This window comes from Neocloeon triangulifer, unplaced genomic scaffold, assembly GCF_031216515.1.
Source record: "Neocloeon triangulifer isolate White Clay Creek 2 clone unplaced genomic scaffold, ASM3121651v1 ptg000003l, whole genome shotgun sequence".
NCBI lineage: Eukaryota > Metazoa > Arthropoda > Insecta > Ephemeroptera > Baetidae > Neocloeon > Neocloeon triangulifer.
The window spans coordinates 8,904,557-8,924,376 of NW_026775546.1; the positions used below are offsets into that span (position 1 = coordinate 8,904,557).

At 34.4% G+C, this 19,820-nt stretch overlaps 1 protein-coding gene across 5 annotated transcripts in view; it reads left to right on the forward strand.

The window, feature by feature from the left end:
- Positions 1-19,820, forward strand: part of LOC132205778 (excitatory amino acid transporter 1-like) — a 36,666-nt gene that overhangs the window by 5,969 nt on the left and 10,877 nt on the right. Inside the window, exon 1 of one of the 5 annotated variants that reach the window (XM_059635052.1) lies at positions 11,609-11,762. The exons of 3 other annotated variants lie outside the window; for them this stretch is intronic. Coding sequence is in view for 1 of the 2 variants with exons in the window: in XM_059635051.1 (XP_059491034.1) it covers positions 18,953-18,987 (35 nt within the window). In the remaining variant the exon portion in view is untranslated. Of the gene's footprint in view, positions 1-11,608; positions 11,763-18,887; positions 18,988-19,820 lie in introns of those variants that run through there. One more of the 5 variants, XM_059635051.1, reaches the window with a different exon arrangement.

Genomic DNA, 19,820 nt, shown 5'->3' on the forward strand with positions numbered 1-19,820 from the left:
CTGAAAACTTCCTTTTAATTAGGCTTTCAAATAAATTTTATGTATTTGCAAATAATATAATAATATAATAAGTTTTCAATTCAATATTTTATCAAACATAAATTTTCATAATTATTTTATTTGAAGAGGGAGAGAGACGATCAATCCTGCCGCTTATCATTTTGCACCAGCACGTTTGGGATTATAGGCTTGAGCGTTGCAGTAATAAAGTGCTCCTCCCGGTCAATGGAGATTATCGCAAAAACGGTTGGAACAATGAATATCGCTAATGAAACTTTCTATTTGTTCGCGTAATTAAATTTTATAACTATTCTATAATCTCACGCTGTTAGTTTCGTACTTGCCTTGCTCTGTTAGTCTCTTGCAGGATCAAATCAAAATGCAAATCCAACTCGGAGCACCGTGTTGCACAAATTACATAAGCCAATATTTGCTTAGGCCACTTCAACGCTCGTCGTGTTAACATTTTTCGCCTGATTGCTCAATTCAGAGAGGACAACTCGTTTATATTCGCATGCAGATTTAACTTTGTTTGCCTTCGCCGAAGCACAACTTTGTGCTCGCTTATCAAATTACATTGCGCAAATGGAGAAGAAGTAAAATATTGATTCTTTTATTTTTTGTAACAAAACATGACTTCTCTGTCAATAAAGAGGTATTCACATTCAATTTACTAGCACATGTTTTTTTTGTGACAGCTTTTTTCCCCGTCAGCAGAATGTAGATTTTTCCTCATTCTCTCACGTCCAAACTCTAAAACATGCTGACTGTGTTTGGTTGCTCAACTCTTTTTCATGTATGAATTTTAGGCGTGAAATGAATGAAAGAGCAAAATGGAACATGATGATTTTATTTAATTTACTCTTTTGATTGACGAGACTGATGCTAGATTACTGCGATTAAATTTACCAAAGTCAATAGAATGTAAAATTAATGGCGTGGAATTTTGTTGAAATATTAATTTAAGTAGGTGTAAAATAATTAATTTATTTAAAATATTAAAAATTCCATAAGTTGAGATCCTGATGCAACTATTAGCTCCATCAATCGTCTAGAAACAGTTTTCAAAAGTAGTTTCAGAATAGATTTTTAATACAATTACGCAACATTTCCAGTTGGCTATAAAGCTAGTCAATTGATTTTGAATTACTTTGTGTCTCTCTTTGTCCACATTGGAAGCAACACGCGTCGTGCCCTGAATGATCTCCAGGCCGAACCTAATTACCTCAAGCGCAATCGATGGCAGCCTTGACCGACTGCCTCTGTACGCACCGCGAACTATAATTTATCTGCATCAGTTGGGTGCGTTTTAAATTTAGTGCTCAGATTCCGATCGTTATTATCGCGCTCTGAGTGCTCAGCACTCGCGTCCGAACCAAATGACCAAATGCCAAGATAATTATGTCTGTTTTTCCGGAGGTAAAATAATACCAGTTTTGTGCGAGGAAAAATCGTGAACAATTCAGACAGCTCTAACTTTAGTCAAAGAGAGTGGAACTAAATAATTATTTTTGAAATTAAATCTCACAAAAAAAAGAAAAAATCCGTTTGTAGACTTGTGATTGCTTTTTTTAAATAACAAAAAAATGAACTTTTTTTTAAAGTTTTTGTGTTTTTGTTTCAATTTCCCCACTTAATTAAAGTAGAGTGCCGGAAAAGAGGAAATTAATAAGAAATTTAATTTGCAACTTCCACTTTTCTTCCTCTTTGCCTCCTCTTGTTTGTACGCTTGCTAATTTGCAATAAAATTTAAGTGCTATAATTAAATCTGTAAAAAAATCGGTTTCAAAAGAAAAAGGAACACATTTTTCACGTGGAAATTAGAAAATAATAATAAACAATACAAACTCGAGGGAAAATTATGAAAATTCTACTTTACCAATTATCCAAAATTATCTAGCGCAATTTAAATAAATTTGTCAAAATTTATTTTAGCATCATAACTTTTCCCTCAGTTCTCTCCACATAGCGAGTAAATGGTCCCTTTGCACGGTCTGACGCTTTTCAAAACGTGTTGGCGCACGTTTCATTACGCTGGATATTGACAATGAGCCTCGTGTGCGTTTTGTCTGTTTGTTTATTGAAACACACAAACAAACGGCAGCTTTGCGTAAAGTTTAGAGCATGGCGTCGGAAGGGTTTCGGTCCCGGAATCCGAATCAATACAAAGCCAGGGCTGCAACCGAGGGAGAAGTACATAGTGGGATGGCATAAATCGTTTTCTCTCTTTAATCAAGACATCATCCAGTGAAGCACTTTCATCACGGCCTACTTCCGAAAACGCTCTTTAAGAGGGCCTCCATTCGCAGTAGAATGTGGAAGCAGCGCGGCTCGATTTTCCTTCCACCAAGCCTCTTAACAGTCTTAACGCACTTTGACCCCCCACCCCCCACTAATGGCCCTGTCCGCAAATTCAGACCCTCCGCATTAATTAACTCGCTAAGCTAGTAATTACTGCCGGCTTTGAAACCAAAGAGCACGAAGAAATCTGGGAAAACAAAATTGAGGGCTTTTATGAGCACGACGGCAACTGTACTTTGATAGCCTGATTGGACGCGACCGCAAAGTCATCTCATTCGCAGATAACAAAAATTCATGAATGTGAAGATTAAAAAAAATTGACAACTTTCAACTTGAGTTTTATAACACAAAATCAAACAAATTGGAATCAAAGCTTTATAAGACGATTTAAATTTTTATAAAACAGAAGAATAAGCATTTGTTGACCAAGGAAGAAGAGAAAACAATGACATTAAATTTAATGTTTTCAATTTTCAAAAAAGTTAATTAATTCAACCAAAGTAAATAAACTGCTCTAATTTTTTTTTTAATTTGTTCTTCAATGTTTTGGTATAATTTATAACAAAATCAAAGCTTTCAATGTTGGAGGTAAATGTTTGCTGAAGCAAAAAGGGCTCTAATCCTCGGGTATTAGAGCAAATGACATTAATTTTTCATCAAAAACAAAGAGCTTCCCTTCACGCTGTAAAATTAATTAGCAGGGAAAGAGAGAGGTCTTATAATAGCATTAAATCTCGGTTAAGTACTCGGTACTTTGCACGCGAATAAAAAGATCGTTGTTAAAAGTTATGCAACCCGCTTGACGGTCACGTCGTGCGAGTTGCGTGCGGCCGTAATCAGCAGGCGCTCGACTGGTCCAGGGTTTACAATTTTTTTTTCATTTCGCGAGTGAAAAACCGAGATCGATATTTTGGGCAGATCTCTCGGCGGTGGCACAAAATAAATATAATAATACTACACGCAGAAATCTGGCTGGAGAGGAAAGAGCGACTGGAGAGCGGCGAACAAACACGCTCTGGGGAGAAAAGAGGAGGCGAGCGCTGCTGGCAGGAATCAAATTACGCGCGGCGTTCCTTTTGTTGACTCGCTTGCTCGAAATGACGAGAGAGAGAGAGAAGCTCGCGTTCTGCTGATGATGCGAATTTATCGCTTATTTTCTACTCGCAAAATGGGCCATGCAGCACTTTTACCGATGCTGATAATTTGCCTTTCTGCCTCTTTTTCCAAGAAGGGAGCCGAACAAAGGATGGATTAGAATTTCCAGCCACGTTAAAAGTTTGTCATTATATTAAGGCTGAGAAACTTTGATTATCGACTACATTTTGAGAGCTTCAAATCGATCCTACAACCATAAAATTTGCACGATTCATGACATTTTAACATGATTGAAACCCAAATTAAAAAACCATTTAAAAACAGGTACCTTGCAAGAAGAGTAAATATTACCAATATTTTTTACTAATCTAAAAAAGGTAGTTTCCAAAAACTACCTGAAAATTAAAAATCCTAGACATGACATCCTGATAATTTATAGCTTCTTTTTGTGATCGGTGATATTTACCCTTCCCCCCTCAATTAATGAGAAGCTCACACTGAAATTAAATTTATTGAAAAGATTCTCATAAGAACTGATAAAACAATGTAAATTTTGAATTCGAGATACTTATTGGTTTTATTTTGCCAACTTGATTGGGGTGATATAAATTTAGTTTGGTGAAATTTTTATCAATTCCAATAGGGCATAAATATTTTGAAAAATAAAAAAAATTTTCTTTAGAAAAGTCCACTAATGTTAATTTAACGAAAAAAATCAGAATGAATTTAATTTTTCTTATGAAGTCTCCTTGAAATGAATATCTACTACAAACCAACAAACTAATGAAAAAAAAAATTTCATCAAAATAAACGAGCCGTTTTTAGCAGAAGCTCCTCCTGTATAAAATTAGATTTTTTTATTGAAATTATCGGGCAACAATTAATTTGGGTATTTATACTTGCTATTTGAAGGAAAAAAAACTTATAAATATCAACCTCTTGGTTAAAAAACCCAACGATGCTCCATTTAAATGATATTTGAAGCTTGTAACTTTCATGCCTGAGAAGGGAGGAGGAGAAGGAAAATTTATTTTGTATTCCAAGAAAATCTATTTCTGTTGAATTTTTTTGCGGCCTCGCCTTCATTTCTGCGAATATGGCTGCCGTGAATTATTTGCCGAGCATTTACCCGAGTTTTTCATCAACAAGAGATACTTCAATCGTTGGCCCGGCCACGCTTTTGTGAAATATGCTTTGCATTTCGCCGACGGCAACAGCTTTGCAGGCAAAAGAGAGAAAGAGGGAGAAAGAGGTCCCTCGCCCAAAATTTTGTTTGCATAGGCGGCCTATTTTCGCCACCGCTTGAACGGTGAGCGAATCAGAAATCGGGCGGGCACACCACAGACTCGATCTTCTAATTGAATATTTGTGTAGAGGAAAAATCACCGCTCGCTCGTTTTTGCACTTCTGCGACACAACCACTTTCGCTGAGCTCGATTTCCCTAAGGGCAGAGCAGCGGTTCAAATTAGTTCGCCACTTGATCTTTCGATCCAGAACTTTCAACAGCCTGAGCCGCGCAATTTGGTGGAAAACAAATCGCCAGTAAAGAATTAAAAAGGATATGAGTAGCGTGATGAAAAAAGTTTGTCAAATAAGGCACCTTTTTCGGCTCAAATTTCAGTTAGAAAAGTTCCATGTAAAGTTTTTCTCTATAGTCAAATGTTATTTATATGACAAAGTTATCATTGAAGCAAATAGAATTTAACGTGTGTTATTTTTGTCCTAAAATTTATGATGGCTATGATTTTTAAGGTACACAAGAAGCCATTTTCATGATTGAAAGGTTAATTTTTTAAACATATTTATCAATTTTGCTTTAATTTTCTAATGAAATTTGCGTAAATTTGTATCAACTTTTGTGAAATGAAAAAATACAGAAAAAAATTCCATAAAGAAAATATTGTCTTAAAATCTGTTTATTTTATTCAAAAATTTTAGAAAATGTGTGAATTGAATAAACTATTGTAAAAATGTGTTTTTTTTTTTATTAAAATTTTTAATTTTACAAACACATAATATTGTTTTCTCTTTGCCTATATCCAGGTAACATTATTTTTTCATTTGGATTACTTTATTTTCCTTTGAAATGACTCTTTTTTTTACTCAAAGACACGTTCCTCGTTCCTCCCCATTGCAGCCGAATAAAAAAGCCAAGGCTGCGTTTTGGTTATTTTATCGATTGTGATTTAAAAGCTTTTGTTAATCAGTCAACTGCGCGCGTCCTTTGTAAAATACACCCATTCACTTGCACGTTCAACAATAGCCGGCCGCAAAACCACCGCGCGGCTGTGCTTCTTCTTTTCTTTTTTCGAAACTGCCGCTTTGTGCATGTGGAACACGCGCTCGTTTCCCTTATTACCGCGCGGTTCCACTCGCCTCTTTTCACCGCGAACATATACTGCACTACCACACACTGTCGTCGAATTGCTCTTTAGTTTTAATTAATTTCTTCATATTGATAGAAATTAAAATATTATATTAATATTATTATTTTTTTCTATTACTATTTTATTTACTATTTTATAATACTATTTTATTATGTATATTTGATTTTTATAATTATATTATATAATATTTTTTAATCCTCATAGTCTTACACTAAAAATGCAATTTTTATTTATTCTTATTTTAAATTTATATTGATTGTATCACAGCTTAGCTCAAATATTTTGATGGTTTTTTTTCATGAAAATAAGTGACTATATTATTTTTAGTATGTTATTGTAAATTTTGACTGCGCTTAAAAAATTTTTCAAGTAGGTTGAAATTAAATGTTATATTGGCAAAGTAAAAATTGAAATATTTCTTCTGCGAAGTAGAATATTAAGAGATTTAAATTTGCCTTTTTTTAAATTTGTTTGATTTTTAAAACGCGATTTTCCAAGTATTTAGTTTGCTGTAATTAGTACCAGATCAAAAACAACGTGAAACTGACATGAATTAATTTAATAACTAAAATAATGAGAAATCCTAAAATAAAAATCATGCCATATAATTAAATTTTCCTTGATATAAATGCAACCTGCGCGACACGTGTGCCAAGTAAGTTGCATATTCTCACGAACATCTCTAAATTGGCTTCCAAATACTTGTTCTTTCCGCACTAAATATGGCCTATTTATAGAATTTTGGAGAGTCGAACAAACAATGACGACGACGTTCAACCTCTTGGCTCATATTCCTCCCTCCGTATAATTGTAAGTTATGAGCGTCTACTTGAAAGTTTCCCAGGGAGGCCAGATGAGAGACTCCAGTTAATTTCCTGGTTGTCAACATGAATGAATAAGTGGGCCTCCCGCGGAAAATTTCAATTTGGCTGTTGGAGAGATGAGGAGCCGAAATATGAAAGGGTTTTCGCCGCTGCAAGTAGAGGTCTCGCAAGTCTCGCTTGCCCAAAATTGGAGCATGGAGAGACGCTAAAGTATTATATTGCTGCTGCTTTTCCATGCTTGAGTGGCTCGGAAAAGCTTTCAAGAGGTTCCATTGTTGGCTAAATGGGTGCATCAGCGGAGAGGAATTAATTGCGGAGAAAATGACAAAATTGGTGCATTTGCCTCTCTGAGGACAATATTGCGGCACAGTCATTTGCATGGGAATTTTCGGTCTGAATTATTACATCACAGTAAACAAAACACTCACAAACCATTAAAATTTTAAGCAAAAATTAAAACACGTTAATTAAAAGCTAAAAATTTATATTTAGTCTTTATGTTTATTTTCATTTATATATTTTTTCTTCATCAGACACACAAAGAAGCTGCAATAAAATGTTATTATTTTTAATGAAAAACAAAAACTATATTAAAAATAAAACAGAAATCAGCAAGTTTCACATGATTTAAAAAAAAAAAAAAAAAAAAAATACATATGTTGCCTAGCTGTTAATTTTTCAGAAATAATTAAATAAGAAATTTGGCAGTTGAAATTTTTAATACACATTTAAATTATTTTGTGAATGAAAATTGATTTCATCAATTTTTTATTATTATTGTTGTTTATTTGTCCACATTGTTACAAATACATTATTTTAATTTTTGTTTTGTTATCTTCTCTTGTAAGAAGTTTTTACTCCATATATTTTTTTTTTTAAATAATCGTAAATGAAAAACTTCCAGATGATAAAAACTTACAAATGAATTTTAAAAACTTAGGTAAAGAATTATGCACATTGAGCATTTCCTGGCACTCATTTGGTCTGCTTTGATGAGCGAATGGAAATTAACGAGAGCAATTATAAGTGGTGCGAGTATCAATCAAGCGTTGCTTCAGTCGCGGCTAATTAAGCCCGGGTGGTTTGAAGAGGGAACAAGCGATCATTGTGCACTGTTCGGTGCATCTTAATGAGCGAGTGCATTCAATTCGACGTATCCTGTCTTATTTCACAGAGCTCTCTGTGTCACATGAGCGCGCGCGACCAACGTGTTGCAACCACTGTCGTTTTCAATAGTTGCCGATTAATAACGAGAGCCACTCTCGACCGTGCATGCAATTCAAAAGGAGCAGCTTCCACTCGAAGAAAGAAAAGTGAGCTTCAAAACGCAGCCCTTGAAATGAATGCATTTCGCGTCCCATTGCACGAGGGAAAAGAAGTAGGGCTCGGCTGAGCACGAGACCAGAAGAATGTCAAGGATTGTTCATTCATGATGGGGAAAAAATTATTTACGTTTCACAGAAGATTTTTTAAATAGTAAACAATGTATGAAAAAATTGGCTCTTTTCCAGAATAATTTTAACTTCACACTTTCATAATTACGTTAGTTACAAATAGTTGATTCAAAGCAATTATATTACATATATGCCTTAATTTTTTATGTGGAACTTTTAAAATTTATAATTTAATTTCAACTCAACTATAATTTTTTGAAAATAGCAATTTTAGATAAGTTGGAATTGAACTAAAAAGTCATTAGTGTCAGTATAAAAATTAAATTTTTCAACTTATAATATGTTTTTTTATCAACTCTTGGTTACTAAGGCAATTAAGAAAATGCTAAATCAAATAAAATAAATTATATTGTGTTTTATTTTGAATTAAATTTAAAATCTAAATTATTTATTTCAATTATTTATATCTTTAAAACTTTATATTAATTTTATTTTTATTTTTTTATAAAGTTTTAATAAGTTGTGTGTCTTGACATATCTTTTTAAAATTTTTCATTTCGCAGGAGTAGTTTATGATTTTTGAAATCATAGAAAAAACATATTTTTTTACGATATCAAACTGAAAATTAAATTTAAAAATAACTCACTTCAGCTTACAATGAGTGCTTCATATTGCGATTGCGATAGTAATCAACTTAATCTTTAAAATTAAGATGCATATTGTAATTCAGTAGATTTCTGTTGATGCTGATTGTTTTCTCTAAAGTAAATCAACTGCCAGCCATGGATCTTTATCAACTGAAATAATCAGGAAACCCTTTGATATAGTTTTAATATATTTTACTACATTTCCTTAAAAAGACTAATAATTCAAGAAATCTGAGCAAAATTATTAATTTTGTAGCTTGGATAATTTCAGAAACTATACATTTTTAATATCATCACTCCAAAAGTCCAAAACCCTCTCAATTTCCTGAAATGCATATTTCACTTTGATAAATGAAGTCCGTGTTGAGTATATCATCGCCCGTGTCAGTTGAAATGAAGACGAATAATTCTACCGTTTGCGACACCGACCCGACTTGCCACTTCGCAAATTGGGTGCGGGGCGTTTTAATGCCAAGGTCCATTAGTCGCGAGTGCATTTCCCAATGCACGCTGAATTAGGGAGGTCCTCGCAGCGACGAGCCGGCGATCGATATCCTCGGGAGGCAATTGTCATGGGACTTGATTCGGAGGCTGCGGGCCCAAGGCGAAAAGTGCACATAAGTTTTTATCGATTTTCTCTCTCTCTCTCTGGCACCGCCGACGACGTGCACTTTGCCGAGCGGGGAGAGAAAGAGCGTGCGTGAATTTTAATTGCACTCAGGAAATTGACTTAACGTGTCGCTTTTAAGATAAGAGCTCCACTCCTCTTCGCAGATGGGAAAAATATTCTTTTCCAGCCGGCGGTTTTTTACTTGAGGGGAAAAGAAGCAAAGGCTTTTCTGCGCGTCTGAATTTTTCTGCGCCGCAAAATGTCTCTTTCATACCGCGACCGTGAATGCACGCCGCTTTTTTCTAAGCCGTCGGTAGCTTATTCCATTCTGGGGAAGAAATACAATTTGAGAAGCTCTTGAGTAAAAAATGATGAGATTCGAGGAAGAATCCTTTGGAGAGACGTTACCATTCATTTCATTCATTCCGAATGAGGAGAACGGCAAGGAAAATTTTCCATTGTATGATTCACAATAGTTTTAAATTATATTGAATTTTTGGCCAAGAATGAAGCAAATTAAATTCATAACAATTAGCTTTCCGGAAGACAAGAAGATTAGATAAATTAGAGCAAAGAAAAGACGAGGAGACATCCAATAAGTGAGAAAGTCGAAAGAAATTGTTTTTATAACTTCTCAAAGCTTCTCAAATAAATATACTTTATTAAAAAAAAAATCTCACGATTTGCAATCCTATTCCAGGACGGAGAAAAAATAATTTGCAAAATCAGAAAATTTGTAAACAACTATGCCCTATACCTATTTAAAGAAATTGAAAATATTTATTTTCCAACGTATCACTTAAAAAATGTTACTATTTAAACTGATTTAAACTAACATTGGATTTAAGACTGGAGCTTAAGATATTATCTATAATTATAGAGTGGTAATTAAAAATCAACTGGATTATCAAGCGTTCCTCTCAGTACGTGAATTTAATTTATCCAAATTTTGACGTTTCTAAATTACAGCTTTTTTTAGTACTGCTTCATAAAATTTATGACCAAATTTGAACTCTGTACCATGATATTTTTATCAATTTTTCTTTGTGATCTGTGCATATAACATGTATGTAATATTTGTCGGACAAGAATAAACAACAAACAACAACAATAATATATCAGAGTCTTTGGTCTTTTAAAAATTTTTATCTCAGACACGGTTTTTATGTTGAGATAAAAAAACTGCCAAATCCACAAATCAAAATTTGCACAATCAGTGAACAGATTACTTTTTTTCACCAGACATTAATATGGCATTGTTTACATTTTTGTTTAAATTTATCGTTTATTGTTCAACCACAAATATTCTTGGCACAATAACAATGAATACATTATCACTCAAGTCAGTCTTGGTTTCAATTTTCAATGTCATCACGCGACTCATATGATTCAATCGTGTGGTGAATGTGAAATTTGCCATTCCTGAAGTCTGAAACCCACGTGATTATTGACCTTATTATTTCATTTGATATCCAATTATTCATTTGACATACGCAGACAGAAGTCCTCAGAAATTATATAAATTAACCTTATTAGACTTAAAACTAATTCGCTGGCCTTCGCTCTCAAAAGATGTAATCATCAATATTTGAGCTGATTGGAATGCATTTAAAAAATATACATTAAATATTTCATTTATAAACAATAGAAAATCTTAACAAAATAATCTTTTTTAAACAACGCGGATCTTACTTGCTACCAATTAAGTTATCATTTCTATATTCCAATCAAACCTGTTGACTTTGTGCTTTTTCTAGGAGAAAAAAAAATAAAAAAAAATTATTTGAGAAGAATGTTATTAAATAGGCAAATAAAATAATTAAAATTTGTAACCACCTGAGGAAAACTGATATTTTAAACTTTTAGTTTTTCCTTCTAAGAATTTTGCATAAACCATAAAAGTGCTTCTTTTTTCCTAAAAGAAATCCTAAATTCATAATTTTTTTTCTCAAATTGTGAGTCTAAAAATTTTAAACAACTTGTGATCATAATGTGTTTGCCTTGAATTGGGGCAAATATTTAAAGCCCTTACTAGACTTGATGGGCTATTAGCAGCTGCAGCTCCAGGTCGTGAACGTGCCGTCGAATGTCATCAAGTTCGCAATTTGACGCGCGGCGCGAAAATCGAGTTTGGCTGGAAAGAAAGCTGCGCTTTTTTTTCCTATTTTCCTCTCGTGGTTCGTCTCTCTCTCGGGATGGCGAAGGAGTTGATAAGTTAATTATGCAGCGACGTGCACGGTGGTGCGCGCGTTCCGGGCAAAATGCGCATGGGAGGCACAGGAGCAGGAGGGGGAGGCGCGGCGGCGGCGGCGGCGCCGCGAGAAGAGAGAGAGAGAGAGAGAGAAAGCCGAAGGTGTTCTCCGCGCTTCGCACTCGACTCCTGGCTCAGTCAGCCTCCGATCGGGCACGCACGCTTGTTTACACCCAGTGTTAATGAATTAATTGCAGTGCGACTCTTGGATTTTCGCCGGTCCCTGCTCGCGGAACTACCCCTGTTCGAAAGTAAGTAGCCTCAGAAATCGATTTCGGCCCCCGGAAAAAAGTCAAACTCGTGCAAATTGCGAATCCAGAAGGTTTAAAATCAGAAACTTCAAAATTATCCAATCTCTGAATGGTTTTGTCATTTTGACTGGAATCTCTGCTGGAAAGTTTTGAATAAATTAAATATAAATTCAAATTTTTAAATTACTTTAGTTCTTTCAATTTAATTCTTGTTACTAATGAGATTCTGCTTGTTTCTTTCACAATGCCAAGTCGAGTATGGACATGGATTGAACAAGTTTCAATAACCAATATAGAGGTTGTTGGACTCTTGCCTATTCCATACTCTCCGTTTTTATTTATAAACACGGGACGCATGCAGCCGTTTCACGAGACCATGTGCATCTCACGAGAGCTCACGCCGAGTTTAAAGCTTTTTTTTATTACTGTAGCAATTGCATTGTCTTCTGCGGATAACTGGATTTCTTCTTTGCTAAAATTTAAAGGTGGTGCTAACATAATGATTAGTTAAATTGGATTTTTTTTATAAAATTACAAGATATTTTTTCAGTGTGTCATCATTTAAATAAGTTATAAATTAAAATTTAAAAACGAAATTTTCGATACAATTTAATTAGGAATTATTAGAGTTGGGAGCGTTTAACAGAGTAATTATTGAATTAAATTAGTTTGGAATGCATGGATTCGAAATTACAATAAATTGGTGATAAATCAAAACAATACGTTATTTGAAACTCTATCGTGGACTTATTTTAGAAATTAAACAGAAAATTTATTCAACTCTGAAGATACTGGCACCTTTTTTCTGGAATACAAATTTAAATATATTTAAATTTACCATTTTTGAGGAACTTTATTATTTTAATACGGATTGTTTTCAATATTTTTGGCTGACTTATTTTTTAACTTAATTTGATATTTTTATTCTCATTAGGCTGAAAATTGTAGACCACTTGAAAACCAAAGTGGAGAATTTACCTCTAATTTAAATCATTGCCATTTCAAATTCAATAACGTTTCCAATTTTTAAGTGACAAAAATGCAAATTCTCAAGGTTATCAAAAATAAATGATGTAAATCAATCTCTTTTACCTTAAAATATTTATATGATATTTGAAAGAGTTTGAATTTTTTATATTTTTAGATTTTAGATCCAATTATCTTATTAAACCGCGAGCACTTTAAATAATCAGTTTACGCTTTTTCCTCCTCGGATTTTTTGACGTCGACGCCATTGGTTGGTTTTGGCCGTTGGTTTTTTTTTATTGAGAGTCGAGCGCGCGGATTTACGGCCGCCGAAATAGAGAAGTGAGAGAGCGCACGGTTTGTTCAATGAAGGCAAACAATGAAATGAGGATGCTGTGCAGAGCGCGCGAGAGAGACGATAAATTAGATAAAAGAGAGAGCTGAAATGAATCGGTTGGTGCCGTCGGCGATGCCATCATCGCACACAGAGAGACGATCAAGTTCAAGGTGTTTGACTTCGGTCGCCTTCTTATTCCCACACGGCCACTTTGTTCATAATTACAATGGCTTCACGTTGCAATCTGATCTAGGAAGACAAATTGGATTTTTTTATAATTTAATCAACATATTTACATTTCAAAATCCAATATTTTTTTATTATTTATAGTACTTTTTTACTTGCAAATTTAGTTTAGTGACATTTATCAAATAATAATTATTTAAACATTAAAAAAAATTCGTGTTTAAAATTGAATTTTTCAAATGTTCTGTTAAAAAAACTCATTACAATAATTACTATTTTTTTCCGTTTCACGCTCCAATTGTCACTCACTAATCCTTTGAAACTGATTGTATCAATGTAAATTATTTCAAAGTGTGTCAAACAGGTTACCGCCCTGCTGAGAGATGTAATTTATAATTCATAAGCGCAGGTGTGTGCATATCCGAAAGAAAGCACCGATGTGCATTCCACGATGATCAAAATGCATGATAAATAGCAGCCTTGACGAAAGTGAAAAGTTGTGTGGGAATGAGAAGAAAGGGCGGAAGCGCATACGAGAGATGCAAAACAATGAATATTGATCAGGGCCCGCTGCACACGGCGAGACCAGGAGAAGAAAGAACCTTGAGATGCTTTGTTTCTAATTACCAAAACTTTTAATTAACTCGGATAAGCTTCGTTAAGCCTTTAAGCCCCTAGGCAGAATAATAAAATATAAATAATGAGCGCGGAGAAAAAATGGCTGCAAATTTTCCGACGAAATTCCTTCGGGCGTCTCTGCTCCTTTCCGGAGTATTTTGTCGCTTGACGTGTGACACGGGGTCAGTAGGTTATACCCCCGGGAGTGATTGATTGGCACTCGCGGTCATCGGAGAGCGGCGTTTGATGTTTGTGTTACACAAATAAAAAGGTCTCGCGGCTCCGACTGGAATAATATTCATTGGAGCGCGTCGCGGTGTTCCATACCGGAAGCTCCGCTTGATTCTATTTAAACTCCACATGAAATGATACTTATCAGGATGAATTAATTGGGGAAGCATAGTCGGTCTGCTCGGCGGCATTTCGGTTTGCTGGCGAAAAAACAAATGCACCGTTTGAATATTTAGAATGGCGCTTTAAGTCCAAATATTCCCAAATAAAAAAATAATATAAAGTTGATGTTAAAGTTTGAAAACCTGCAAAAATCGATTAGTTTATGAATACAAAATTTGCAAAGCTAAAAACTGCCAGAAAATCAAAATTGCATCTAGTTGAGATATTTGAAGTTTTTATTTTGGCAAGGATTTATTTTTTAGTAAATTATTTTGGGATACAAATTGAGAGAATTAATAAATTCAAAGTTTTATACTGGCTTAATGATCTGCCACTTCCATAGCTTTGAAAGTTAATAATTCTGTTAAATTTTTTCCTTCAGGAATTTCCAACAAATCACTTGAATCGTTTCATCATTTTACATCAGGATAAAAATGTAACATTTTGAATGTAGGCAGAACAATTAAAAAACTAAAAATATATGCAAATTTTTTTCTTTAAATGCGCCCAATAAAAAATATTCCGATCTATTATCATTAATAAACAATTTATAAAATACGAAAATTGAGAATTAAATTAAACGTATAAAAATAAAACTACATTTGAAAAGCGAGCGTGTGAATGAACTCAAATAGACGTTCTTGACTCTTTTCGTAGAAGGCACCGACCTTATGCACTCTCACAATCGAAATCTGACGCATCGCCAGAAGCAGCCTTCGTTACTGTCGAATTTATTTGTGACAGTCGCGGAGGTAATGATGGTGCGCAAAGAGTGCCAGCCGCCAATATTAATCAAGTTTCCTATGGCCTACTTTTCATCCAGACACCTGCCTTGAAGTAATATTGGGGGAAGTGTGCTTTGGTGCGTGCGTTAAGTGACATGTGACAAAAGAAACATGACATTTTTCTTGATCATTGCATTTCTTGAAAATTCTAATAAGAGTAAAAAATATAATTTATTTCATTTTTGTTTTATCCTCATTAAGGTTATTGATATTTTATAAGTAAGAATCTTTTCTAAAAAAAATTCTGCATCAGTCTCTTTTAAAACCTTCTACTATTGTGATTTGTTTTGATCAAGAGACGCATCAAATTGGATTCTAATTCTGTTCTCACACAAAGGCCGACCTGTATGGGGGCGCTGCGAAAATTTTCGCTCAAGGTCCATTTCGGAAATGGTGTGCGCTAAAGCAGAGGCATTATTGTTATTATCAGCGCCTCCAAATTGGTCTTGTTTAAAGGGGAGAGGTTAAATGAAACAATCACGCATTTGTAAAAGCTCCTTTGCAATCGAGGACGCGCCCGTGATGGATCCACGGCCTGAGAAGTCCCATCAGGCTCTCGCTTTTGACCACCGGTTGTGGACCGGAAGTGCCACCAGATTTTAGTGCAATCCGCGAGGGAACACCAGCGGTGCTATAGCCTTGAAATAAATGAAATGAAAAAAAAACATTTACGTGGAGAAAATATAGCATAAAAAGAGCAAAAATTATTTTGCAAAAGTACTGATTTTTAACCTTTGCACACAAATTTTTTTAACATATTAATTCGGTCTTTTTTTTTAACAATTAAAGATAAAAAGAAAAAAAATCTTTAAAAGAATTTAATCTTGTGCAAGAAAAATAAATAAAATGAGGAGAATTGAATAAAACGGATATTTCTTTTAAAATGAAAGGTCGATTAAATAAAATTGAAGTGTCCAGTAGCCCGCTAACCCACTTTAGAGTTCCCTTCTCTCCATCTCATCATCGCCTTTCAGCGAGTGAATGAATGCACTTTTGTCATTTGATTGTCACGCTCGGGTCGTGATTCGGTGTCGCTGCACGGGCATTATAGACAATTTATTCAAATCCCCGGTGCATCTCGCCATTAATTCATTTAGTATTTGCTCGCTCAGCTCTCTATCTGGGAACGTGATTCATCGCGGCAGAGTGCTTTGAAATTGCAATAATGCCGTGTCGCAATTTTCATAAAGCAACATTGACGGAGTAGAAATGAGACGACGAGAGAAAATAATAAAACGAATCTGTAATAAACTAGACACTTTTAAATAGTAAAAAATATTTAAAATTGTTAAATAAAATAGGTAAAAAAACAATTTTGTTATTAATAGAGATAATAACTATTTTTTGAAAAAAAGTAATTGTTGTTTAAAACGGCAAGAATTATAAAAAGAGCAGTAAAATTCAAAATTAAAAATGGGTTTATTAATTTTTACTCCTTGTTTTCTGCTGTTCTTGAAAAAATAACGCAGGAATTTTAAATTTTGAAAGGAGTTGAAAACAGGCATGGCAACTCCACTTCAGAATTCTCTCTCGCCGCTTTTTTTTATTTTAATTTTACGGCCCTCATTTCCTCCTGGAAAGGAAACGGCGCGCTGCTCTCCACTCTCGGTCTGAATTAGAATTCAAGATTCGCAATTATTTTGCATGGGAACAGGTTTCTCGGCAACTGCGCGCGTTGTTATGTAACGTCATCCACAGGTCGGCGGGAGACGCCTCCGCATAGTTCTTCTTCATAATGGACCTCAAGGTCTCGAGAGCAATCAATCGCCTCCGGCAACGCTACCTGCACGGTTGTGCGGCGCCGAGCCAACTGCAAAAAATATCAAGATAAAAAAAAAACATTCCGCTCAACCAATCAAAATAAGGATGATAATAGGCAGAACTATTTCATTCTCCTGAAAATTTTATCGTTAAAAATTATTTGTTGAAAAGAAAATGAATAATTTATTAATCAAAATTTTAAATTTTCTTTTTTAATTTATGATAAATTTGAATACTGATAACACTGAAATTTGTTTTCAGTTGAGTGAGAACATAGATGTTGGCAGGTTTTATCCTTTGAATAAATAATTTTTAATTTTTTTAACACTGCCTGCGATTATGATGTGTTAATTTAAACTTCGGGGCTTTTAAATGCGTTTAAAAAAGCAGTATTTTTTTCTCTGATAAACGCCCAGCAGACCCTTATCAGAGATTTAAACAATAAATTTTTTGTCAAGGTAGTTTTAATAGCTTCATTATTGCAGGCAATAAACGTGTTTAATCTTGATTGCACACTGCTCCTGTTGATTGTGCGGAATGAAAAAATATTTTGCCTTTGGGAATTATACAACATGGCTATTAACTTGTTTGACAGTAAAAGATATAATGCTTTAATTCTTTTCATATCAGCAAAATTTTTAACTGCTTTAATATCCTAACAATTTAATTATGTTCAATGAACTCATCAATCTCTTATTCTGGAGATTTTGATAAATTTTGTTATTGTTTAAATTAATCAATTAATAATCTGATGAAACAAACTTTAAATTCTTTGCTTATAAGTGATAAAAAATATACTTTTAAAGTTAGAAATTTGAAACATTTGAAACCTTTTGCAAAAGGAAAAATTTAATGAGAAGCAAAATGTGGGCTAATTTTATAACTCATTGGACCTCGTTGCCAATTCCAAAGCGGTCAGCAAAAGTAGCTCTCAGCAAGAGGTGGGAGGCTTTTGGAGCGATGGGTGGTAGTCGGCACAACATCTCCGTCGCGGCTCCGTAATCACCCATGGCAACAACAAGTGGCAAGAAAATATTGATTGCTCCCTGCGAATTTTGTCCTTGCACGCGTACCTGTTGAGAGAGCCCGCAAGTGGCACTTTCGTACTCACCCCTTCACCTTCACTGCTCACTTATTGTAGTCATTTTTAACCCTTCACCTTAGCTATTGGAATAAATTAACAGGAGCCACTTGACGCTTTCGCACTTGCCCCCAAACTCGATTGGGTCATTTCGTATGCGAAGGAGGAATATCTTCTTATATTGGATAGGAAGCTCTAAGATTTTGGCAGAAACAGGAGATTGTGTGGAAAGGAGAAAGTAATTTGCATTTTAATTAAAGAGGTAGGGTGAAAATGTTCATAATATTTGCCGTCAGTAGCTTTTTCCGTAATGATTCTGAAGTTTTTCTGAAATTTATATTTTCGCACAATTTATCAGAAATTTTAGAAATCAAAATTTCCCAAAAAGATTTAAATTGTCAATAAATAAAATTTTTGAAAAATATGAAAAGATCTGCTTTGATCTCTAACATTTTTTTTTTATTTTTTGAATTTTTCTAGCTCCTTTACTAAAAAACAAAGAGAAAAGGGTTTTATAAAAATTATTTAAACTTATGCAAAACAAAATTTTTTTGCAAAAATCTGTTCATGAATTAATTTGTTTGTTATTTTAGTTCTTAATCTCGCACTGACAATGATGAAAACTGTAAGGACCGCACAAGACGTTCACAAACATTGTTTAATTTACACGTCCATAAATTATTCATTTAGTTTCAAGGTCTCTGCTCGTCTCTCCTAAATTAATAGACCAACCAATTCAACCGACTAATGATGGGCAAAACGCTCCGCTAAAGTGCGCAATTTTCCAAATTGATTATCACGTTCTGAGCAAATTTGGCTGCAATTCTGAACTTGAATTATTAACGTCGCCACTCAAAAACGTGAGTGATTATATTTATAACGTGTTGCTTTGTTGTGCATTAGACGCACGTCAGACAGGCGCATTAATAAGTCGCCGGGGTGGGAAAAGAAGCGGTTAAGGAGGCTCTCCAAGTTCGTCGCCGGTCTTTCAGGTCACTTTTTGTTTGCCACCGGCCAGAGAGGTTAAAACCTGCTTGCGCTCTTGCTTGTCCGGCTTCTCCAAATGAAGGACGCATTCAAAATATTCTTCGTTGGCGGGTGAGCGAAAATACCAAAAATAATTCACATAATTTCTTAGTTTTCACGCCAAATTTGATTTATAATCAGTAATTTATACATTTTTAATTATGTCTTAATTAAAATTGCATTTAAATATTGACGGAGAGAAGAAAAATGTACATTTTTAAACATATTTTAATTTAAAAATTATGAAGGAAAAACTATAAAATATTAGCTTTTTGCAATTTTTACATCCTATGCACGCTTTAGCTACTTTAACTACAACCCTCGGGAACCCTGACCACCCTGACTGACAAATTCAACCTTATGATCGTGGCTTAACCTAGCTTTGTTGTTTAAAAATGAACTAAAAGTATTATTTCTTTTGAAAGTTCACTTAAAACTTGTTCTTCTCAATACCATTTTCTAAACCATTCTGACCACCCTGTAAAATTAAATAAACCATAATTTATTTTAAATATATCCTGCAAATTTATTTAAAAAGTCAAATTAAATAATTATATTATTAAAATTTGATACTGCGTACTAGTTTATGGGAAATGCGAAGTAACTTGGCTTAGATATAGCGCAGCCTTTGAAATGTACAACATGTTCAATAAAAGTGGGCGACCCTGAAGTCGCGGCTCATCTCGTTCCCCCATATTATATGTTCTATAGCTCGTCTGTCTGTAGCACAAGTTATAAAACAAAGTTTTCCATTCCGGCGGGAGAATGACAATGGCAGGCAAAAGTTTTCAAATCTCTCCTTGTTCCTCCCTCATATGAACCCGAAAAGTTTTACAAATGAAACTCGCCGTGCAAATATAGACAGTGCGAAGAATAATGGTCGGAATGACATTTTGAGTCACAAT